This window comes from Bubalus bubalis, chromosome 7 (genome assembly GCF_019923935.1).
Source record: "Bubalus bubalis isolate 160015118507 breed Murrah chromosome 7, NDDB_SH_1, whole genome shotgun sequence".
Classification (NCBI taxonomy): Eukaryota; Metazoa; Chordata; class Mammalia; order Artiodactyla; family Bovidae; genus Bubalus; species Bubalus bubalis.
Genome location: NC_059163.1, coordinates 19,763,651 through 19,783,630, shown reverse-complemented (window position 1 = coordinate 19,783,630; position 19,980 = coordinate 19,763,651). Strand labels below are relative to the sequence as shown.

General features: G+C 38.6%; 1 protein-coding gene across 13 annotated transcripts in view; it reads right to left on the bottom strand.

The window, feature by feature from the left end:
* Nucleotides 1-311: 311 nt before the first annotated feature.
* The window catches only part of LIN54 (lin-54 DREAM MuvB core complex component), a 64,093-nt gene continuing 44,424 nt past the window's right edge, over nucleotides 312-19,980 (bottom strand). For 12 of the 13 annotated variants that reach the window (XM_006074448.4, XM_025289804.3, XM_006074446.4 and 9 more), the window contains 9 exons: nucleotides 16,533-16,749; nucleotides 11,227-11,300; nucleotides 10,681-10,878; nucleotides 8,997-9,088; nucleotides 8,134-8,205; nucleotides 7,257-7,359; nucleotides 6,963-7,100; nucleotides 5,361-5,563; nucleotides 312-2,617 (listed from right to left, as the gene is read on the bottom strand). In XM_006074448.4, coding sequence (XP_006074510.1) covers nucleotides 2,416-2,617; nucleotides 5,361-5,563; nucleotides 6,963-7,100; nucleotides 7,257-7,359; nucleotides 8,134-8,205; nucleotides 8,997-9,088; nucleotides 10,681-10,878; nucleotides 11,227-11,300; nucleotides 16,533-16,749 — 1,299 coding nt within the window. In that variant the 3' untranslated portion in view covers nucleotides 312-2,415. The remainder of the gene's footprint in view (nucleotides 2,618-5,360; nucleotides 5,564-6,962; nucleotides 7,101-7,256; nucleotides 7,360-8,133; nucleotides 8,206-8,996; nucleotides 9,089-10,680; nucleotides 10,879-11,226; nucleotides 11,301-16,532; nucleotides 16,750-19,980) is intronic. The other variant, XM_025289800.3, reaches the window with a different exon arrangement.

Genomic DNA, 19,980 nt, shown 5'->3' with positions numbered 1-19,980 from the left:
TTTCCCATACAGTCCAGAGGTAAGACCTGCAGTTCTTGAGAAAAGGAAATTAAGAAAGGTGCTCTCCATAAGAACATCAAACATGAAGAGGAAAGAGTAGATTGAGTTTCTACTTAAAAGAACAGTGGAAATAAGATATTCTCATTTCACAGCAATTTATGTTCATGATAATTGGGCAAAATGATAGATTTATTTTTCAGTTGTGTGCCTTCAGAAGTAATGTCAAGTTTATTTAATATCAGATATTTTTAAAGGTTTCTTGCATGTTCAATAGTTAAAAGTGGTACTATTAAAGAAAAAAATGCAAAACCTTTTTTTTACAGAATAGTATAAATGTTTATTTTCTGTATGATTTACTTTGCTGTTCCTGTTTTTACAATATAGAAAAGTGTATTCTTTGAATAGCTCTAGTAAATATAAATTTTATCTTTCTACTTTGGGATGTAAATAGAGCTAAAAAATTATATACCCAACCCTCCCCAAATAGTCTTTTAAAATTGTTGAATTAATGTGGATATTAATCTTGTTTAGCAATTTGATGCAAATGCCTAAATACAAAAAGTTGTTTAGTAAGTACTACACAGGAAGGAAAAGGCTTAATACTTTAGATAGCTTCTTGAAAATCAGAAAAACTAGTAGCATTTGATTGCACCTTCAAATTTTTACAAGCAAAACATTCTCAAGCAATGCCATCATACATAATCTACAATTGTAATCCAAATTTCACAACCATATTATGCACACTGTATATAAATACACATCACAAAGGTGCAATTAGAATTAAACACAGAATATGTACAAAATGAACACAGTTTAGGTGTGGACCAAAAAGGTATTGTAATCTTTTGAAAAATAACTTGATTAGATATTACTTTATCCTCTTACACTAATTTACATTTATACAAATTTTAATTAAACATACTAGAGTGAGGTGCTAAGGATGTCGGCACTATCTACATTTAAAGTTACTGCACTATGACTTTATAAATCCAGATTTCAAAAGGAAGATACTTAATAACGGAATCTTCTTTTGGATTACTTAATTTCTATTGCCTATATCTTGCATGTTCATATGAACATATATACACACTTAATACATACAACTATAGATTCCTTGTAGGAAATGTAATAATCATATACTACTAATTACTGAGCATTAAGGTACCTAACAAAATGTCTGAATTCCAACATGGTTTTTTCTCATCATAAAACCCAGAGTCCTATTATAATGGGCTGTTAAATTCATAAAGCTTTTGAATTCTGAATTATTGAAAATGATTTATGTTATTTTAGTAATTATATGAAAACACTCATACTGTAGGCTTACCAAATCACTGGCTAAAAATAATGCCATATTAAGCTTCCCTTATAAAAAGAAACCCCACTGTAATTCTGAAAGCTCTGTTAGGAGGCCCCTTTCAGTAAATCAAGGAAGAGCCATACATTGGTTTGAAACCTCATAGTTCAAAAGTCTATAAAGAGAACTGTACGTATAGATGAAAAATCCTCTAAATTCATCTCTTAGAGCTTCAATACCCTTTATTTCTCCATCCAAGCCAAATTTCATACCTGATAATTATGTAAGGTTCTACTTTATCACTACATAATAAAAAATGTTTACTTCTATTCATATGCACCGTTCATTTTAATAGTACCCCTTAATCACTGACAATTTATTATTTCAAATACATACCGCCTTTCTCAAAGAAAATGGAAACATCTCAGAACTTTTCTTAGTCACTCCTTATTGCAGAAACAAATTGTCCATCTTTTGAGAATTATTTTCTGTCCTTTAACACTTTTATGTTTTTTAAAAAAGCAAAATAACTTTTTTATTTTAAAAGTGTGCCTATAAATGATTTCCCCTTCTGACAATTCCCAAAGTTGACAACAGGATTATTCCAGGATTCACCCTAAAAAGTTGATTTTTCTTAAAAAGATAGTCCTTTTCTAAACACAAAATGTCATTTGAATATATTTCATAAGAATTTGTTTATATAGACATTCTATCTGCTAGTACCAAAGAATAACTGGGTAATACCAGTACTACTTTGGCTTTTTGTACTGGAATAAAGTCATACAATGCCATACATTATAAGTTATATAATAGTAATTTATAAATGTCCTTTGTCAATAGAATCAGAAGGATAGAACACAGTTCTTAAGAAACCCAAATTAAAAACCTATATAATACAATGAAGGAAAATTCAATTTAGAAGGGGCGTAAGAAGATTTAACTAAGATTTTAAATGTACTAATTTCCTCCTTTAAAATTTCTTCTCCATCAATATAATTTCAGGTCTCAAGGACTGAATTAACAATACAATAATTATCAAGCTATTTCCAGAAAAATCAAGTGTCCCTGAACCTTCAGTTTTCTGTACAGTTCCATTTAGCAGTTTTTTTGTGCAAGAGTTAGCAATTCATGGCACAAGGGTCACTTTTTGCTTTTCCTGCAGAGTTGATGACACTCATTAAGCATCGCCCAAATTCCTCAAGTATCATCCGTTCAGCAGCTGCCTTTGATTTTCCCTTCTTGTCTGCCTGCTCCGCCTGGGCAAGAAGGCAGTTACACGTGGCTTCAGCTACTTCCTTAGTGACAAACGTAAATGGCAACCTGCAATGATTTTCGAGAAAGAGGGAGATGATGGCGTGTTGAGTATCGGCAGAAGTGGCTGACATCCACCTGGACAAGTCTGTCTACATTTTCATGATTGAGCTGGCACAGTGAACATCACCGTTCGTGCCATGAACACAAGCACATCCCAAAGAACGTCACATTTTTAAAATATAACATTTGATATAAAATACGCTGACCTAGACAAGATTACCTGGTTAACTGAATGATGTAATTCTACATGTTGACGGGCTACTGCTATAACAGAAGTCCTCCTGATGCAGGAATGTAAGCTCTGAGTGCAGTTTTAGTTTTACTTACTCTTGTTTCTGCACTTCTGAGAGCAGTGCCTGACACACAAAGACACTCCACGGATATCTGCTCAGTGAATGAGATGTGTAATGCTGGAAACTGAAAGCACTGTCATCTCCTGGATGAAAATAAAGCACTTTCCTATAGTCCCTTATAGTGTTTTTGTAAAAAAACAAACTACACCAAAAGTTTCCATTATTCCATAACGAAAACAAAACAATTGGGACACAGATGCTGTTCTGTACAGAAAGTTTCAGTCATAAAGACCTAAATTACTGAGTATTAACTCAGAGGAATCCATCCTGAGGCTAGCTATATGGAACCAAGTCTTAAAGCCTAAGAGACTAAAATCAGGTAACCTGCTCGAACCACTAAACAACCTGCAAGCGAGCAGTCACTGATCAAAGGGCCCACCAAATGAATGAAGTCAGAAATGAAGCCCCACTAGGACAAGACAGGGTAACAGGATTTCGGCTGCTACACACTTGCATGGAAATTTTTTAATATAAAAAATTAAAATATAAAAACTTCTAATTTTAAATTAGAAAATATAATCTTAAAATATTAAAGTTAATATTATAATAATATTGTATAAGTAATCATGTATAATAGTAGCATTCATTATATAGTATTTGGAAACTATGGAGAGTAAATGGAAAGAAAAAAATTCAAATTTTTGCCACTCAAAGACAAAAGCCTATTAACATGCTAGCAGGGCTTTTTTAATACAGTTCTTCTTATACTTAGTGTTTTTTTTTCTTTTGGCTGTGCTGCATGGGATCTCCGTTCCCTGACCAGGGATTGAACCCTTGCCCCCTATATTGGAAGCATGAAGTCATAACCACTGGACTACTGGGGAAGTCTCTATACTTAAGTTTTGATTATAGTGTATAATTTTGTGTTCTTTCACACTTCATAATAACAAACATTTTTCAGAGTTGAAAAATTATTTGTAAATGTTTTAGCATAACATTATCTTTAATCTCCACATAGATATTAGATTGGGCTTCCCTGGTGGCTCAGTGGTAAAGAATCTGCCTGCCATGCAGGAGACCGGGTTCAATCCTGGGTTGGGAAGATCCCCTGGAGAAGGGAAAGGCTACCCATTCTAGTATTCTTGCCCGGAGAATCCCATGGACAGAGGAGCCTGGTGGCCTGCCGCCCATGGAGTACACAGAGTTGGCACGACTGAGCGGCTAACAGGCGATTCGATTTAATCATCTGAAGGTATACTGGGACCAGAAAGGACCCCCTGTGGCTCCTCTCATGAAGGTGTCTGCCCGTTTCTCCTTCAGTCAGTCCCAGAACCTCTTGCTGATTATAGGCCAGTAATACGAGTTCTCTAGAATTAATATCCAAAATGTTTTGTACAAAAGCCTTACTTTCATAAGTTTTATAAATTGGATCTTATTTCAGCTTAGGCATTTTAAATAAAATACCATTTGCAAGGCTCATTCCATTTAATAATTCTCAAATTAACCTCTTACAGACTGAAATACAAATTCAAGTCAGCAGATTGTTGCACTGCTGCTGCTGCTGAGTCGCTTCAGTCGTGTCCGACTCTGCGCGACCCCATAGACAGCAGCCACCAGGCTCCTCTGTCCCTGGGATTCTCCAGGCAAGAACACTGGAGTGGGTTGCCATTTCCTGCTCCAATGCATGAAAGTGAAAAGTGAAAGTGAAAAATGAAGTGAAGTCGCTCAGTCGTGTCCGACTCTTCGCGACCCCATGGACTGCAGCCCACCAGGCCCCTCCGTCCATGGGATTTTCCAGGCGAGAGCACTGGAGTGGGTGCCATGTCCTTCTCCAGATTGTTGCCCTGGGCCCTGCCAAACTTTCCTTGACTCCTCACGGCCACATGAAAAGGGTGACGGTGAAGATAAGAAACTGAGCTCAGGCTCAGAGAGATGAAGTGCCTGTCAAAGTCACAAACCGCGAGCGCACCGGCAACTCTAAAACTCAGGTCGGCCCGACTGTAAGGCTCCAGCTTTCCTGCTCCAGAGCTCGGCAGTCTAGGAAAAGAAGCTTCAACAACACAGTATGTGAGGGGCTCCAATGAGGTGGGCAAAGTGCCAGGGGGGCACGGGAAAGGCAAGAGAAGGTAAGAATGGGAAGAAAGATGGAAACCAGTTAGAGATACAAAAATTTTGTTTTTCTTCAGAGTTTGTCAAATTACATAATTACCTCATCTTAGTAGGAAGAAATCCAATTAATAAGCCCAGTGACCTAAAACTTTACTGAGCATTTTACAACTATATATGACAGTGATTTTTCTGTTACTTTTATATTCCTTCACAAGTAATTAATGGTAGAAAATAGAAAAGTCAGGTTTGCAACAACCAAAAATATGAGCCCAATTCTACCCCCCAAGAGAAACTTTATCAGAAATGAATATATCATACCATAGAAAGCTATTAAAATGCCAACTTACCTCCCTCCTCCGCCGTTCAAAGCTGGCGTTGGCCTGGTCAGCAAGTCTGAAATTTGAGAGGATAGCTTGGTCTTCGCTGCTGTTTGCTGCTGCACCCTCACCTCAGCTGCGTCTGCCAAGTGCATCAGCGTCTTTCTTTCTGGGCTTTCTTCAAAATTCTTACAGCCAATACACTTGCATATTGAGGAACACATTATTTTTGCCTAAAAGATTTACACAAGAAAAGCTTCCAAATCAAAACCCAAAGATAATGAGAACCAACTGTCCAGCACAGGGAACTCTGCTCAGTGCTCTGTGGTGGCAAAGGGCGGGGGTACATGTATACGCATTATAGCTCATTCCACTTTGCTGTACGGCAGAAACAAACACAACCTCGTAAAGCAACTGAACGCCAATAAAAACAGAAACAAAACAAAAACCACAGCACATCACTACAGTAGATTCCGTGACCAAGTCAACAGAGAGAGTTAGCTGGTCAACTGACAGAAGATAAAATGGAAACACCTCTTGCTAGCAACACCCAACAGGCCAGTGCTGCATGTAGACAGGTCCAGTATTGTTGGCCATTCTGAGAGTGGCTATCCTATGCTGGGTTGAGGCCTTCCATACCAATTTTCCCCTCACTATATAGATTTTCCTCCTGACATGAATAACGTATATTCATTCTAAAAAATATGAGTGATACATTACAATATTAAAAAATAAAGGTCATCCATAACATAGCCACCTCAATCAAATCACCATGAACACGTTGGTGACCTCCCACTTATGCAAACACACACACACAGAGTATCCCATTAAAGGGATTTCACAGATGCTATTTTTATTATGAATACCTCTCCCGCCCTACATTCCCCTCTGGATGCCCCAAACCCTTCAGTAGTTCAGTAATCTTATCCAGCAACTACATGTTCCTCCGTAACTACTTTTATGCTCACAAGGCAAACCTCCTAATAGAATTTCGTTTTCTACCGAGTTCTTCAACAGGGCACTGGTGGCATTTGGGGCAGGATAAGACTACACTCTCAGGACTGCACCCTGGAATGCAGGTTATTTTGTTATCCACATATTTTCCCAAAAAATTTCTGGGGGAGAAACTGTAGTAAGATCCCTCAGTGAAGAACCACTACTACAGAGTTTTCAATCCACTCTGATGTTATTTTTATCGAAAATCCATGAACTGGTACTATGGTTTGCATACTTCCAGGTACAAGAAGTTATGAACTTATAAAGCTGCCAATGAGACCCCAAACTGTAATGACAAAATGAAGGTACTGTTCCTCTGAAGTCCTGCTTGGGAAGCTAGAAGGCAGGTCTTCCTCAAATTAAGGCTGACTTTTCCAACTGCAGTATTTTGCAACTGCAAAAGCAAAGTAATTTCCCAATTTACAAATAAACTTTTTTTTTTTTTTTTTGGCTGTGCTGTGAGGCATGCGGGATCCTAGTTCCCCGACCAGGGATCGAACCTGCGTCCCCTGCAGTGGAAGCACAGAGTCTTAACCACTGGATCGCCAGGTTAAGTCCCACAGTAAATTTTTTTGTATGCCCTTTCTAAAGTTATTTTCAAAAGATGGTTAGATCATTTTTCCCAACCCATCTCACCTCATAGCATTCACAGTAGTTCTTAAGACATCCTGATCGTTTGCAATTACATCCTTTGCTGTGACGTCGATCAGATTCTCCCTCCTTCCCTTTCCCTATCTTAGGCTTAAAAGCTTCTGGATTTCTGTCAAGGCATGCCTATCAAAACAGATCAAATATCAAGCCATGTTAAATCACAGCAGATTAAACTTCAACTCTGCAAAGGGAATTAACTTTCTTTGTAAAATACTTGAGCTCAACAAAAAACAGGTGAAACAGGAAACTTGACAGATAAAAGAAATAAAAAATAGTCACCTTTATTGCTTTTTGCCTTTCATTTTCATGTTCCAAATTATTGTAACAATTAGTACAATTGCAGTTGTTGCAAAATTCACCATTTGCAAAGCAATCACAATATCTGGAATATAAAAATTAGCATAAGTCACATAAAAAGTCATTGCTTAAAGAAACACAAAGCTAGAAATTATCTTATTTAGTAACATTATACATGCAGTAAAGCATTTTAGAAATGTACTCTGAGCTACTTACTTACAGAGTTGACAACATACACTGATTGTCAACTACAAGACAGGGCTCAAAGGTCGAGCCCCCGACCTCTACAATTTTGGTTTATAGACTTAGTTCTAGTAGTAACAGCTGTCAACACAAGAGCTATGTGACTTTATGCACGCAAAAGTAAGTTATTTCAAAATCACAAAAAGGAAAAACATGGGCTAAATTCTATTAGTGGAACCTGCTCACGTGAACTATTGTCATGTTTCTTTGGATTCTAAACCCTCATAAGACCACTGCAGTTTATTTAACTGTTTCATGTCAAATCTCTTAGTTCAGTACTAACAAGCAAATTAATCAGCAATTTAAAAGACTACTCAAGAGTACCATCTCACTTAGGAGACCAAACACAAAGGTCCTAAATAAGTTCAAACTTATTAGTAAGGACAGAGACCACGTCTGTCTCATGCTGCTGTACCTCCCCTGTGGCAGAGACCCTAAAACTGCTGCTCTCTTGCCAACTGAGAGTGTCTGTACACTATCGTATGTGTTCCAGCATTCACTTGTCTGTTTACTTAGGACTTACAAAATTGGTCTGTTAAGAATTTTGTTAGCTCCATTTATTTTTTAAAGCATTTTCAGTTGTATCAAATGAGGAAACAGTAGCAAAAAGACTTACAATTTCAAACACAGCGATTTCGTACAATTACAAGGCTTTCTGGGCCGACTGGCAGACTCTGATGGGATTATGCTATAGAGACACACACAAAAATACACATTTTAATCAATCGAAGGTAACTATATAAAATTATAAAAGTGTCTAACCTGTAAATTCCTCCTAAAATAAAGTTTTAACAAATATATCCACCTCTAATAAAAGTTTGCTATGTTGTTCCATATACATTAAATTTAAAAAGCAAGTAGTAATGTGAAAAGAAAGGTAAAACCAAGATATGGACTAAAACAGAAAAGGAAGTTATCAACAGTTTCTAAAGAACAAGCCACAAAAAGTACTCTCTTCTAAGAGAACTAAAGTTGAAATCTCCTAAACTCTTTTGAGATTCAATTATAAAATGTAGTAAGTAGAAAAGGGTGTGTGAGGTTGGAATTCAGGAGGGGAGAGAAGGGGAAGACTGGTTCCATATAACTTAAGCTTCTCAACCAATATTATAAAGACAGCAATTAATGGATTAAAAAAAAAAAAAACCTGCCAAAGCAAGGCTCTAAACAATAATTTAAAAACTAGGTAATATCATTTTTAAGACATATTCAGGAGGAGATAGAGAAAGAGAGAAAATAGAAAATAACAAAACACTTGCGCTGAATTCGTGACTGGGAGTAAAAGATAATTTGGGAGTTCTCTGACTATTCCTGCAACTTTTCTGTTTAAAGTATTACAAAATAAAAAGTACTGCAGGGGCATGCTCACATGGCTTTGAGGGGAGAAAAATCAAATATATGTATTTTGAAATATGTATGGCTATTTCACGCTGCATTTAACATGATGCAACAACTTAAAACATATTCAAATAACTCACTCACCCATTGAACGGAAGCCTTGCCTGGGTCTGGATACCAGATGTTCCGGTAAAGTTGGAGTTGCTTGCTATAGACACATAGGAAGACTGCTGGAGCTACATATAAAGAAAGGTAATTTCAGACCCTGTTTACAAAAATGGACAATATTCCTAAATATAATGATGGGGAAGAAGCACAAAATCACCTCTTAAAATAGGAATAACAGAATGGAAAATTTCATACAAAAATACTTATTACCTCATGGAGCTCTTTTAAAGACCCAAAACTAATACCAGAGGTAAAAAACAATGTGAAGATTTTAAAATACTACAGGGCACAAATGGAAGAAATTCTTTCACAGAGGAATAATTGTATCAAAATTAGAAAATTCTCAGTGAATGTCCTGAAAATACTATAGTAACTTGTATCGGCAAGAAAAATGCAATGTGTCTACTTGCAAATAAACTGGGGTCATTTATCACAAGTTATAGAAATGAGAAGTTATATGCATAATAATTAAGTTTCTATTTCATACTGATTCTAAGAAAAGAGATGCTAATGATAAAAATACTGAACACTAGTTTTTTCAACCAGTACCCAGATATTATACTCCAAAGTACATTTCTTTAAAGTACACAGAAAAATCTGCCCCTCTCTCTTATAATCTGAATACATCAAAACTGAACAACAACTTAGAAAAGTAAGCTGTTTACTTTAGAAAAGTAAAAGTGTTAATTGCTCTGTTATGTCTGACTCTTTGTGACCCTATGGACTGTAGCCCACCAGGTTCCTCTGTCCATGGAATTCTCCAGGCAAGAATACTGGACTGGGTTGCCACTCACTTCTCCAGAGGATCTTCCTAACCCAGGGATAGAACCTGAGTCTCCTCAACTGCAGGCAGGTTCTTTACCATCTGAGATACCAGGGATTGATTCTTACATGAGAAGGAAAACTTCTACCTGCTTCCTAGAAAGCAGCAGTCCTAATGAAAGCCAGCCGACTAGACACTGTGGGTCTGATGCCAAAGACAACCAGACGTCATCTACAGCTGTCATCTAAAGAGGACCAGGTCTGGACAGACCGCTACCAGATACGTCACCTGGAGACACACCTCACAGTTTACTTTCTAAGAACGAGTCAGTCTCACCTTATTCATTACAGTCACAGCCCTTTCTAAACTCACTGGGACGGCTCATCTTGACTCAACCTCCTTTCTCTTGTATCTACATGATCTCGCCCTCCCACCAAACTGTTCTCAGCTCCAAACTTGTATACAAATCAGGAGCTTGTATACCAGACTTGTGTTGTACATATCTAAATGCTAAAGATATATAAAAATAAACTTGGAAGTTTTTAGTAACATGTCAAGGTTTTGGGAAGAGTCTTCAACACTGAGTTACCTGTTTTGAGTAGTTTTAGAATGTGACAATGCTAGACATCTTAGACCTGATTAACCTTTCCAAGGAGACTTCCCAGGTGGCACAGGGGTGAAGAACCTGCCTGCAATGCAGGAGATGTGGGTTCAATCCCTGGGTTGAGAAGATCCCGTGTAGTAGGAAATGACAACCCACTCCAGTATTCTCACCTGGAGAATCCCATGGACAGGGAAGCCTGGAGGGCTACAGTCCATGGGGTTGCAAATAGTCAACTGAGCACACATGCACACATAAGCTTTTTGAAATGCAGTGACTGGATTTTCTGCCCATACCTGAGTCACGTACTGAGCAGGAAGCACTGCGTAGCCCACGTTCCCTGTTCCTGGGGCTGGCGCCAGCACAGTGCCCGGTGGCAGGTTCGTGAGGTTTGGCTGGATTTGTGGCAGCGGGGTGGCAGGCATGATGAGCCGCTGCTGTGGCTGGCTGGTGGTGACTATCTGAGAAGTTGGATTGATCGGTTTTGGAACAACCTACAAAGAAAGGCAGTGTATCAGGAACCACAAAAATAAATTTCATAGCTTCTCAATTCAGTTGAAATCTCTTAGACTTAGGGGATTAAAAGGTCCAAACCATTATACAGAAATAAGCTACAAGGGTATATTGTACAACACAGGGAATATACCCAACATTTTATAGTAACTAGAAATGGACTATACTATTACAAACTGTGAATCACTGTACTGTATACACCTGTAACATATAATATTGTATATCAACTCTGCTTTAATAAAAATACATAAATAAATCTTTTCTTAACTTTCAATTCTAGAGGTAAACTTCTGTTTGGGAGAGACTGAGAGAAGTGGCGTGACACTCACTTGTTTGACTGTCTGCGCTGAGACAAGTGGGACGGACATCCGCACTGGGGTGGTGTTAACAACAACTGGTTTAGCTTTGTAAAAAAGGAGGGAGGAAAAGGACAGTTTATTTACAGAAAATAGTTGTTTAAAACATTTAAGATACTTAGTTCCTTCAGAATATCCTCATGAAAAAGCTTAAATAATTCCACTGGTTTCCTATTTGGAAGAATCTTTAACCAAGAGAGTTATTTTCAAAATTCTTTAACCCATGTACCAGGGAACTTATATGTAAGATAGCTCTAGTCTGCCTGCTTTATGAGGGATTGTCTGTCATTTAAGATATTCTCCTGAAAATATTTCAACCTGTATTCAGAGGCTATGTAGATTCACTACTAAATCCAGTCAGATGAAATGATGCATAAATTAAAAACTGCCATTCGGGAGCGTGGGTTACCATGCTGTTCTATCTATTTCTACCTCTGTGTTTATATTCAAGCCAGAGAAAATATCATTCTTGTACAATTCATTATTTACAGAGTACTACTAAAAGGCAGTATAGCAGGAAGGTTAATAATATCATCCCCTTAATTCAACTACACTTCAATAAAAAAATAATTTAAAAAAGTGAACATAGTCTCCTAAGTCATAAGTCAAGATTGGGGGGTTCAAACCCCAATCTTTCTGCTTTCTCACTACTTAAGTTCTCTTTCCTGTATCCTCGCCTGCAGTGTAGGGTAGTATCTCCCTTACAGGGTAAGAGGATTAAATATGTTAATTCATGAAAATTCATTAGAACAGTGCTCAAAAAACAGCAAGTGCTCAATACATGTTAGTAGCCATTATTGTTACTGGTGTCGTTACAACCCTTGTTACTACACAAATGTCACCGTGGACAGTATTCCAGGGAAACTACAGTACAAGACACTTGCTCAAAGAGATTATTACATTCAAGCAGAGCAGATTAGACAAGTACTCAAATAAAATAAAAATTAATTTAAAAAAAGAGACAGCACCATGGGAGTCCAGAGGAGACGGAACATACATATGCCTGGCAGGGGATGGGAACAGGAGGAGCTGCATCCTACGAAGGACAGAGCCTGAGATGGGTCCTGACCGACGGCCAGGCTGCAGGGCGGACATGCAGACTGGAGGACGGAGGCTGAGATGGGTCCTGACCAATGGCCAGGCTGCAGGGCGGACATGCAGACTGGAGGACGGAGCCTGAGATGGGTCCTGACCTACGGCCAGGCTGCAGGGTGGGCACAAAGACTGGAGGAGGGAGGTCGCCACAGAGGCAGAGCCTGACAAGTGGGGGGCCTGATGCTGAAAAGCTTCACATTTGAAGCTTCTCTTCACAAAATGCTTGGAAACAGACAAGTCTGGCTGGGACTAGGGGTTAAAAGTAGGCTGCTGCTGCTGCTGCTAAGTCGCTTCAGTTATGTCAGACTCTGTGCAACCCCAGAGACAGCAGCCCACCAGGCTCCCCCGTCCCTGGGATTCTCCAGGCAAGAACACTGGAGTGGGTTGCCATTTCCTTCTAAAAGTAGTCTAGTGCTGGCAAAAAAAAAAAAAAAAAAAAGGCGGCTGACTCTGGCTGTTTTGTTGAAGGTTTTGAATGTCAGGGTACAGATCTATATACTTCATCTGTATTTTTAATTCAGTAGGCGATCAGAAGTTTCTGAGCATTGTGATGTCAAGAAACACTATTGGAAGAGCACAAAGGAAAGCTGTTCATGGCAGCAGCATGTAAAACCCAACAGAGCTGTGAGGAACAAAGGAAGTTAGACGAGTACAGAACCTGAGAGCCTGACCTGGGGTGATGGCACTGGGAATGGAAAGCAGGGAAGAGCTGAAAAGTCAGGGTGGCAGGGAAAGGATGGAGAGAGGTGTAAGCACAAGGGAAGAAGAGTCAGCCATCCTGGAACCCTCAAGTGAAAGGGAAAATGGTGGCCATTAGCGCGAAACATTCAAGGATGCGCTGACCGGAAGGGAAGATGAAAGCCGACATGGAGCAGTGGCGTGAGACGATGAAATTCAGGAGACAGGCTGGCCCTAGACCTGTATGTTTGGATCAGAAGGCGCACAAGTTCCAATCAAGCCTGCTGCCACTCCCACAGTCTACAGGAGGGACCTGAGAAGACAGAGAGGACATCCTTCAGGTCTTACTTAAACCAAAGACCTAGGGCCTGCGATGAGAGAGGCTGAGATAATAAACTGCTGTGGACACTGAGACAAACTGTTCTGAACAGTAAAGAACAGACTTCCTTGAACAGAAAGGCTGTTAACAATGTTAAGAGGGTTTTCTTTGTTTTTGTCTTTTTTACTTTTGGTCGGGATGGAAGGGTTGATGGCTGAAGACAAAAGTTGAGAGCCCCGGAAGAACACGAGACGAGAGAGAGTACTCTGATCTGAAAGGGCGCAGGCCTCCGCAGCAAGGTAACAAACTAGGGAGGAGGGGGAAGGTGGAAAAGGGAGAGACCTCCAGAAAGAGTGCATGGTCAGTGCGGGGGGCTGCGCTGTCTCTGAATATACTAAACATCACTAGACTGCCCCGTGTTTAACATAAGGATCAATCCTATGGTAGATCTGAACTGTATCTCGATAAAGTTGCTATATGAAAAAAGTGTATGACCATGAATTACAGGAGCAGTGACACCTGACACCCGAGTTGAAACTGTTTCCTATTCTGATTTGATTTTAATATAGGTTAGACTGGTCTCAGCGATACTATGAAGAATTAAAAGATGAATTAAAAAGAAATTAAAAGCCTGAATTCATGCCTGGGACACTGAAGGGGGGGCTCTCTACACCACCTGTTCCTTGAAAAGGCGACGCTGGTCACTGCTCCATGAGTGTGCCAGCAGTGATTTGGAGGCAAGTGCACAGAAATGCAGGAACTTTCCTGGTGGGCTGTGAGATGACGGGGAAGGAGTGTGCATCTTGCCCTTATTCGCCTCCCACGGGAGACTTGAGTGGATCTCGTTTGGATTAGGACAGCGGGAGTGTCCCCACGTGTGCACACACACATGCATGCACGTACACACACAGAGCTGGAAAACGTGGGATCTCTAGGTTTACATTAGCTTGGCATCTGCATGCTGGGTTTTGACTGAAATCTGGAAAATGGAGAAAACAGAAAACATAGTGGCCAGAAAAAAAGAACATGATCAAATATACACGGTGGGGGTGGTCATACTGACGTCACACGTCTTAGTCAACAGTCGAGGTTTCTCCTCCTCAACTTTTGAGCTTGGTCCCACATTATCCCTACTGCAGCTTTCACAGAAGTTGGCATAATCTTTAATGTTTTGGTCTTCAATAGGAATTCTGAAGAATCCTTTTAAAATAGTCTCCTTCAAAACTTCAGAAACCATACCTGCTTTGAGGGCTTTTAGTTTTTTAAGTTGATTTCCTCCCTCACCAAGACTGTAGATTATATTCTAAAGAGGTTAATTAACCAAGCAATCTTCTGGGTCCTTCTATTGTGCTATCTGCCATCCAGCCAGCAATTAACATGGCAGAACCTTTGACTACAGGTATGGCTTTGATGGGAAAATGAACAAGATAAGCCCAGTTCCCTTTGGCTTTTAAGTAAATCCCTCATAGGGAATCCAGCCTTTAGAAAGATTTTAGCATGTTTCAAGAACTGGAGTAACTATTTAGTATATCTCTAATGAAAACAGAGGCATTAATTCATTATTCCTATGAAATAATATCTTTTACATACACCCAGATCTTCCATGGGATAGGAGAGAAAGACAAAAAGAGGAAAACTGGGTGAATAGAAGGAAAACATCATGGGTGGTATATGTATGCAAGTAGTGGGGAAGAGGGAATAGACAGATGTGAAGGACATGGGGGGAGGGGACAGAGAGAGAGACTGAAGGAAAGCAAAAAAGGAAGCTGTGGGGAAGCAGCAGGGGTGAGGAACCGCAAGGAGGCAAAGAACAGAGAAGCAGAGAGAAGCAGAGAGACAGATGTAGGTGGGGAAAGAAGGAACCAGTACCCACACCAGAATTATGAAACACCCAACTCATTCCTCTACTCTTCCTAGATCTTCAGCTTCCTCTTCTGCTCACAACAAAGACTTATTCTCGATGATGAATCAATCCGTGTTAAGTCACACTGGAAGTGGAAGCTCAGCATATTTGCATACATACAAACACACAAACATAAACTATAACCAACTGTATCTAGTGACTGCTTTACATTGTTATGATATCTAAGAAAACGGTAGCACTGAGCAGCGCTTCCTAAGTAATGAGAGAATATGAACTTGACTCCTTTAGTCACCAGCACATGCAAATGTCATTTTTCCTCTCATTAAGAACACTATAATTATAGAATACTTTCTTTCATAATCAGTTTAAAGAGAGAACAGAAAACATAATTACTTGAGGTGTCTAATTTTAATAGAATACACACCGAAATACTATTTCCCTAATGCATCTTCCATTTTCTCCCATCAGTAATTTATAAAACAAGTTTTTTCTCCCACTTTCCCTTAGACTTAGATGAATGAGCTATTAGCAATGGACAGCTCCAACCCTCTGATCCCTTAATAAAAATGAAGGAGCAAACAAATGGTCTTTAATCCGTCTAGCTACATCCAATAAACAACACATCATTCACCTGCCATTTGACACTGATGGAATATGCAGTGATCTTCCAAGGAAAAAAATTAGACCCTAAATATAAGCTGTCCTGATCCTTTCAGTTTCAATTTCTTAACAAGTAGATAAATGTGGATAAAGGTTATATGTGTGAATCTGTGTATGTACATCAGGCAGCTGGAAGGATTAAGTACAAACAGAAGTAGGACTACTAACAGGAATACTTGCCAGGAAAAATACAATTGAGCAAAATAACATTTTAACTGATTTTCATTATCAATTCAAAGTACATAAAGGATGAAGTACATACTAATCATTTATACCTTGCCTACTGGTCATTTCAACCGACCCCAAACCCTGTGTAGACAGCTTTGTCGTTTAGTAAAAAAGATTATAAATAACTGGGTTCCCTTTAAATCAATCCCACTGGCATAATGGTAGGTTTTTAAATCAGCAATCAAATGGCTACCCACAAACTGATAAATAATCATCTGGTATTACAGCACACTATGTATCAGTTTCTAGCAGAACAAAATACTATAGTTATATACAACTGGGATATATTCTATTTCACTGCCTTCTGCAACAGCTGCTGATTCAAATTCTCAGCTGAAATGCCTGCTTAATCAGGATTTCAGCAAGAAAAGGATCACTTCCTATGATAAGGTTTAAAACATTCATTACTGTTTTTTAAAAAAAACGGTTACCAACCTTGCTGGAGAGGCTGAGTGTTTGTACTGGGATTCTGACTAACTGGCTGGGTTGAGCTACTGGCTGTTGTGGCAGTAACAAGTCGGACATAATGGAACTTGCTTCCAGGCACTTGAATCTGCTGGACATTGGGAGCAGTTGCCAGAGGAATAATTGTCTTAAATTGTGATGTGCTCACGCCTCCAACAGTGATGGTCTGCACAGTTGATTTCACTGCCTATTAAACAATACAACATGGCTATCATTAATCTGGGATTTCACTTTCCTACCCCTTGGCACTTATGACAATTGCTCAGTAAAAGAGTATGTTCCTGAATTGCATCAACAGCTGTTGAAAGGAATGACCTGTTCAAAGAGAAATGAATAGTAATGAAAACACCAGTGTAACCAAAATCAGTGAGTTCTACCTTCCATCTCTAGGAGTTAACTTCCTTGCCAGTCCAGGTCAGATGACTTGCTATGAAGAAACTACTGTGTAAATTACAAGCACTCACACAGTTTTGTTAATATCAGGTAAAATTTGTAAGAAAAAGATTATTTCAAAACTTACAGAATTAAGCCTCATTTTCAACACAGACGAAAAAAGGACACAGATATTTGGTTTTATTGCTACCCACCAAATTAACTATGGCAAATTTCATATTCCCATGTCCTAAAGGAGAAAGAAATCAAAAGAAAAGCCTTCATTAAATCTAGCCAATTCTGGAAGGCATATATATATATATAATATCCCACAGATACAACTGTACCCACTAGCCTATGGGCAGAACGCCAAACTCAGTCCAAAATTAGAACTATATTTTGGTTGGTCTAGGGAAACTAATTTTAGATGATTCAGATCTAAGTCAATATAATCATTTAAAATCCTTTCCTTCAGTCCAACAAAAAAGCAATGTGACTCTCCAAAAAGCTAAATGAAACATCAAAGGCAGAAAAGAACAAAAGTCTTTTAAGATGTCTCCAATTAATGTTTAACCAATGTACAACAGGCTGTCATACAAAGAAAGGGTCCAGACAAAATTCTCTAACTAGTTCTATGGTACTATTTGATAAGAATTACACCCCCACCTATTCTTCAAACAGCCCTCATGCTAAAAGACAGGTGACATGAGGGAGTAGTCCAAATTCATTCTATGGATAACAATTCATGAGAGAATAATTCTGAAGAATTTGACCATTTTCATAAAAGTACAGGGGAAAAAGGAAGAGTGTCACTTAGTTTGGCAACTCTACAAGTAATAGTCAGAGTACATTACTTCAGCATAAAATAATTCACATATTATCATTAGGCAGAGGCACCACAAAGCAGATTTAAAATAAAGATAAAATAGATTGATGGTCAGTGAGTTACATGAAAATATAAAGCTTAAAAAAATGTACACATATGGAAGCTACTTAAAAGTCAAGCAACCTATGAGTCAGGTGTATAATGATGCAAGAGACACTATCTTTGGGACATCAACTCTAAATGGAAAAAGAATATTATTTTAAGAAACAAGGCAGGGGAAAGGGGGGGAGGATAGATAAACTATGGATTTGGGATTAACAAATACATGTTACTCTATATGAAATGAACAACAAAGACCTACTGTATAGCACAGGGGACTATATTCAATATCTGACAATAACTCATCAGGGAAAATGATCTGAAAAAGAATAGATACATACATGTATAACTGACTCACTTTGTTGTACACTTGAAACTAACACAACACTGTAAGTGAACTATATTTCAATTGAAATTCGTCTTTAATAAAAAAGAAAATTTTTGTTAAAGAAACAAGGTGCTTCAGATATAATAATTAAATTTACTGGATACTTAATACACACAGAGGGCAGTGCTTCTGAAAACTCTAAGATTATCGAATTTGAATCTAACAATCACATTAGGAGCTAGGTACAGCATGCCACAAGTACGGGGGCTGGTTTAGCTAAGTTTGCACAGTATACTGTGTTTCCAACTCTACTTTCAATTTTTCTTTTTCCTTTTGGCTCACCAAGCAGCTTTCAAGATCTTGGTTCCCTGACCAAGGATCGAACTTGGGCCATGGCAGTGAAAACGCTGAATCCTAACCATTGCACTGCCAGAGAATTCTCTCAACTTCTCTAAACTTCACACTACAACTCTTACATGCTGTATATAACTGGATATCTGAGGACAAAATCAGATCTGACTATATTTTTTATCAGTATACATCTATTTACATCTAACAGTTAAATAACTATGTGGATTTAAATCTACCATTGAACTAATCCCTATCTGAACATCCTGTCCTCTTCTGTCCCTTTTCCTCTCTTTTTTTGCCTGCTTTAGGGTTAAATGTTTTATTATTTATTTCCCCCATGGTAGTTTGTTATTTATATATATTGTTACTATTTTTATATAGTATTACCCTAGAGACTACAATGTTCAATGTTGGAATTAAATCAGTACTTTAATTATCACCCAGACAACGGAAGAACCACAGAACACTATCATTGTTTATTCCTGCCCCATCTTTGTGTTACAAAAATATGTAAATATTTTTAAATTCTCCATTTAATTGAAACTCTGTAAGATATTAATTTAAATATACCCACAAATGTACCCTTTCCATCCTTTCTATACTCTTTCTCTGCTTCCATTTGGGATTGTTTTCCTTCTGCCTAAAGAACTCACTTTAGGATTTCCTTAAGTACTGGTCTGCTGAGAAATTCTCTACCCTTTGTTTCTCAAAAAATATTTAATCCTTTTTGTTTAATCTGTATCTCTTTTGCTGACAAACTCATCTACTGAATTCTTAATCTGTTTTAAGCTTTCAGTTTGAAAATACTCATCTGATCCTTTTTATAGCTTTTAATTCCCTGCTGGAGTTCTTTGTCTTGTTAAATTGTTGTTCAGTCACAAAGTCGTGTCTGACTCTTTGCAACCCCATGGGCTGCAGCACACCAGGTTTCCTGTCCTTCACTGTCTCCTGGAGTTTGTTCAAACTCATGTCCATTGAGTCGGTGATGCCATCCAACCACCTCATCTCCTGTCGCCCCCTTCTCCTCCTGCCTTCAGTCTTTCCCAGCATCAGGGTCACCTCCAATGAGTCGGTTCTTTGCATCAGGTGGCCAAAGTACTGGAGCTTCAGCTTCAGCGTGTCCTTCCAATGAATGTTCAGGGTTGATTTCCTTTAAGACTGACTGGTTTGATCTCCCTGCTTGTCCAAGGGACTCTCAAGACTTTTCTCTAGCACCCAATTTGAGAGTGTCAATTCTTCGGAACTCAGCCTTCTCTGTGGTCCAACTCTAACACCCACACATGACTAATGGAAAAACCACAGCTTTTGACTACACAGACCTTTGTTGGCAATGTGATGTCTCTGGTTTTTAATATGCTGTCTAGGTTTGTCATAGCTTTTAAATTCCTGAATATATTAATCTTAGTTATTTAAAAAGCCAATCTGATAATTATACTACCTAT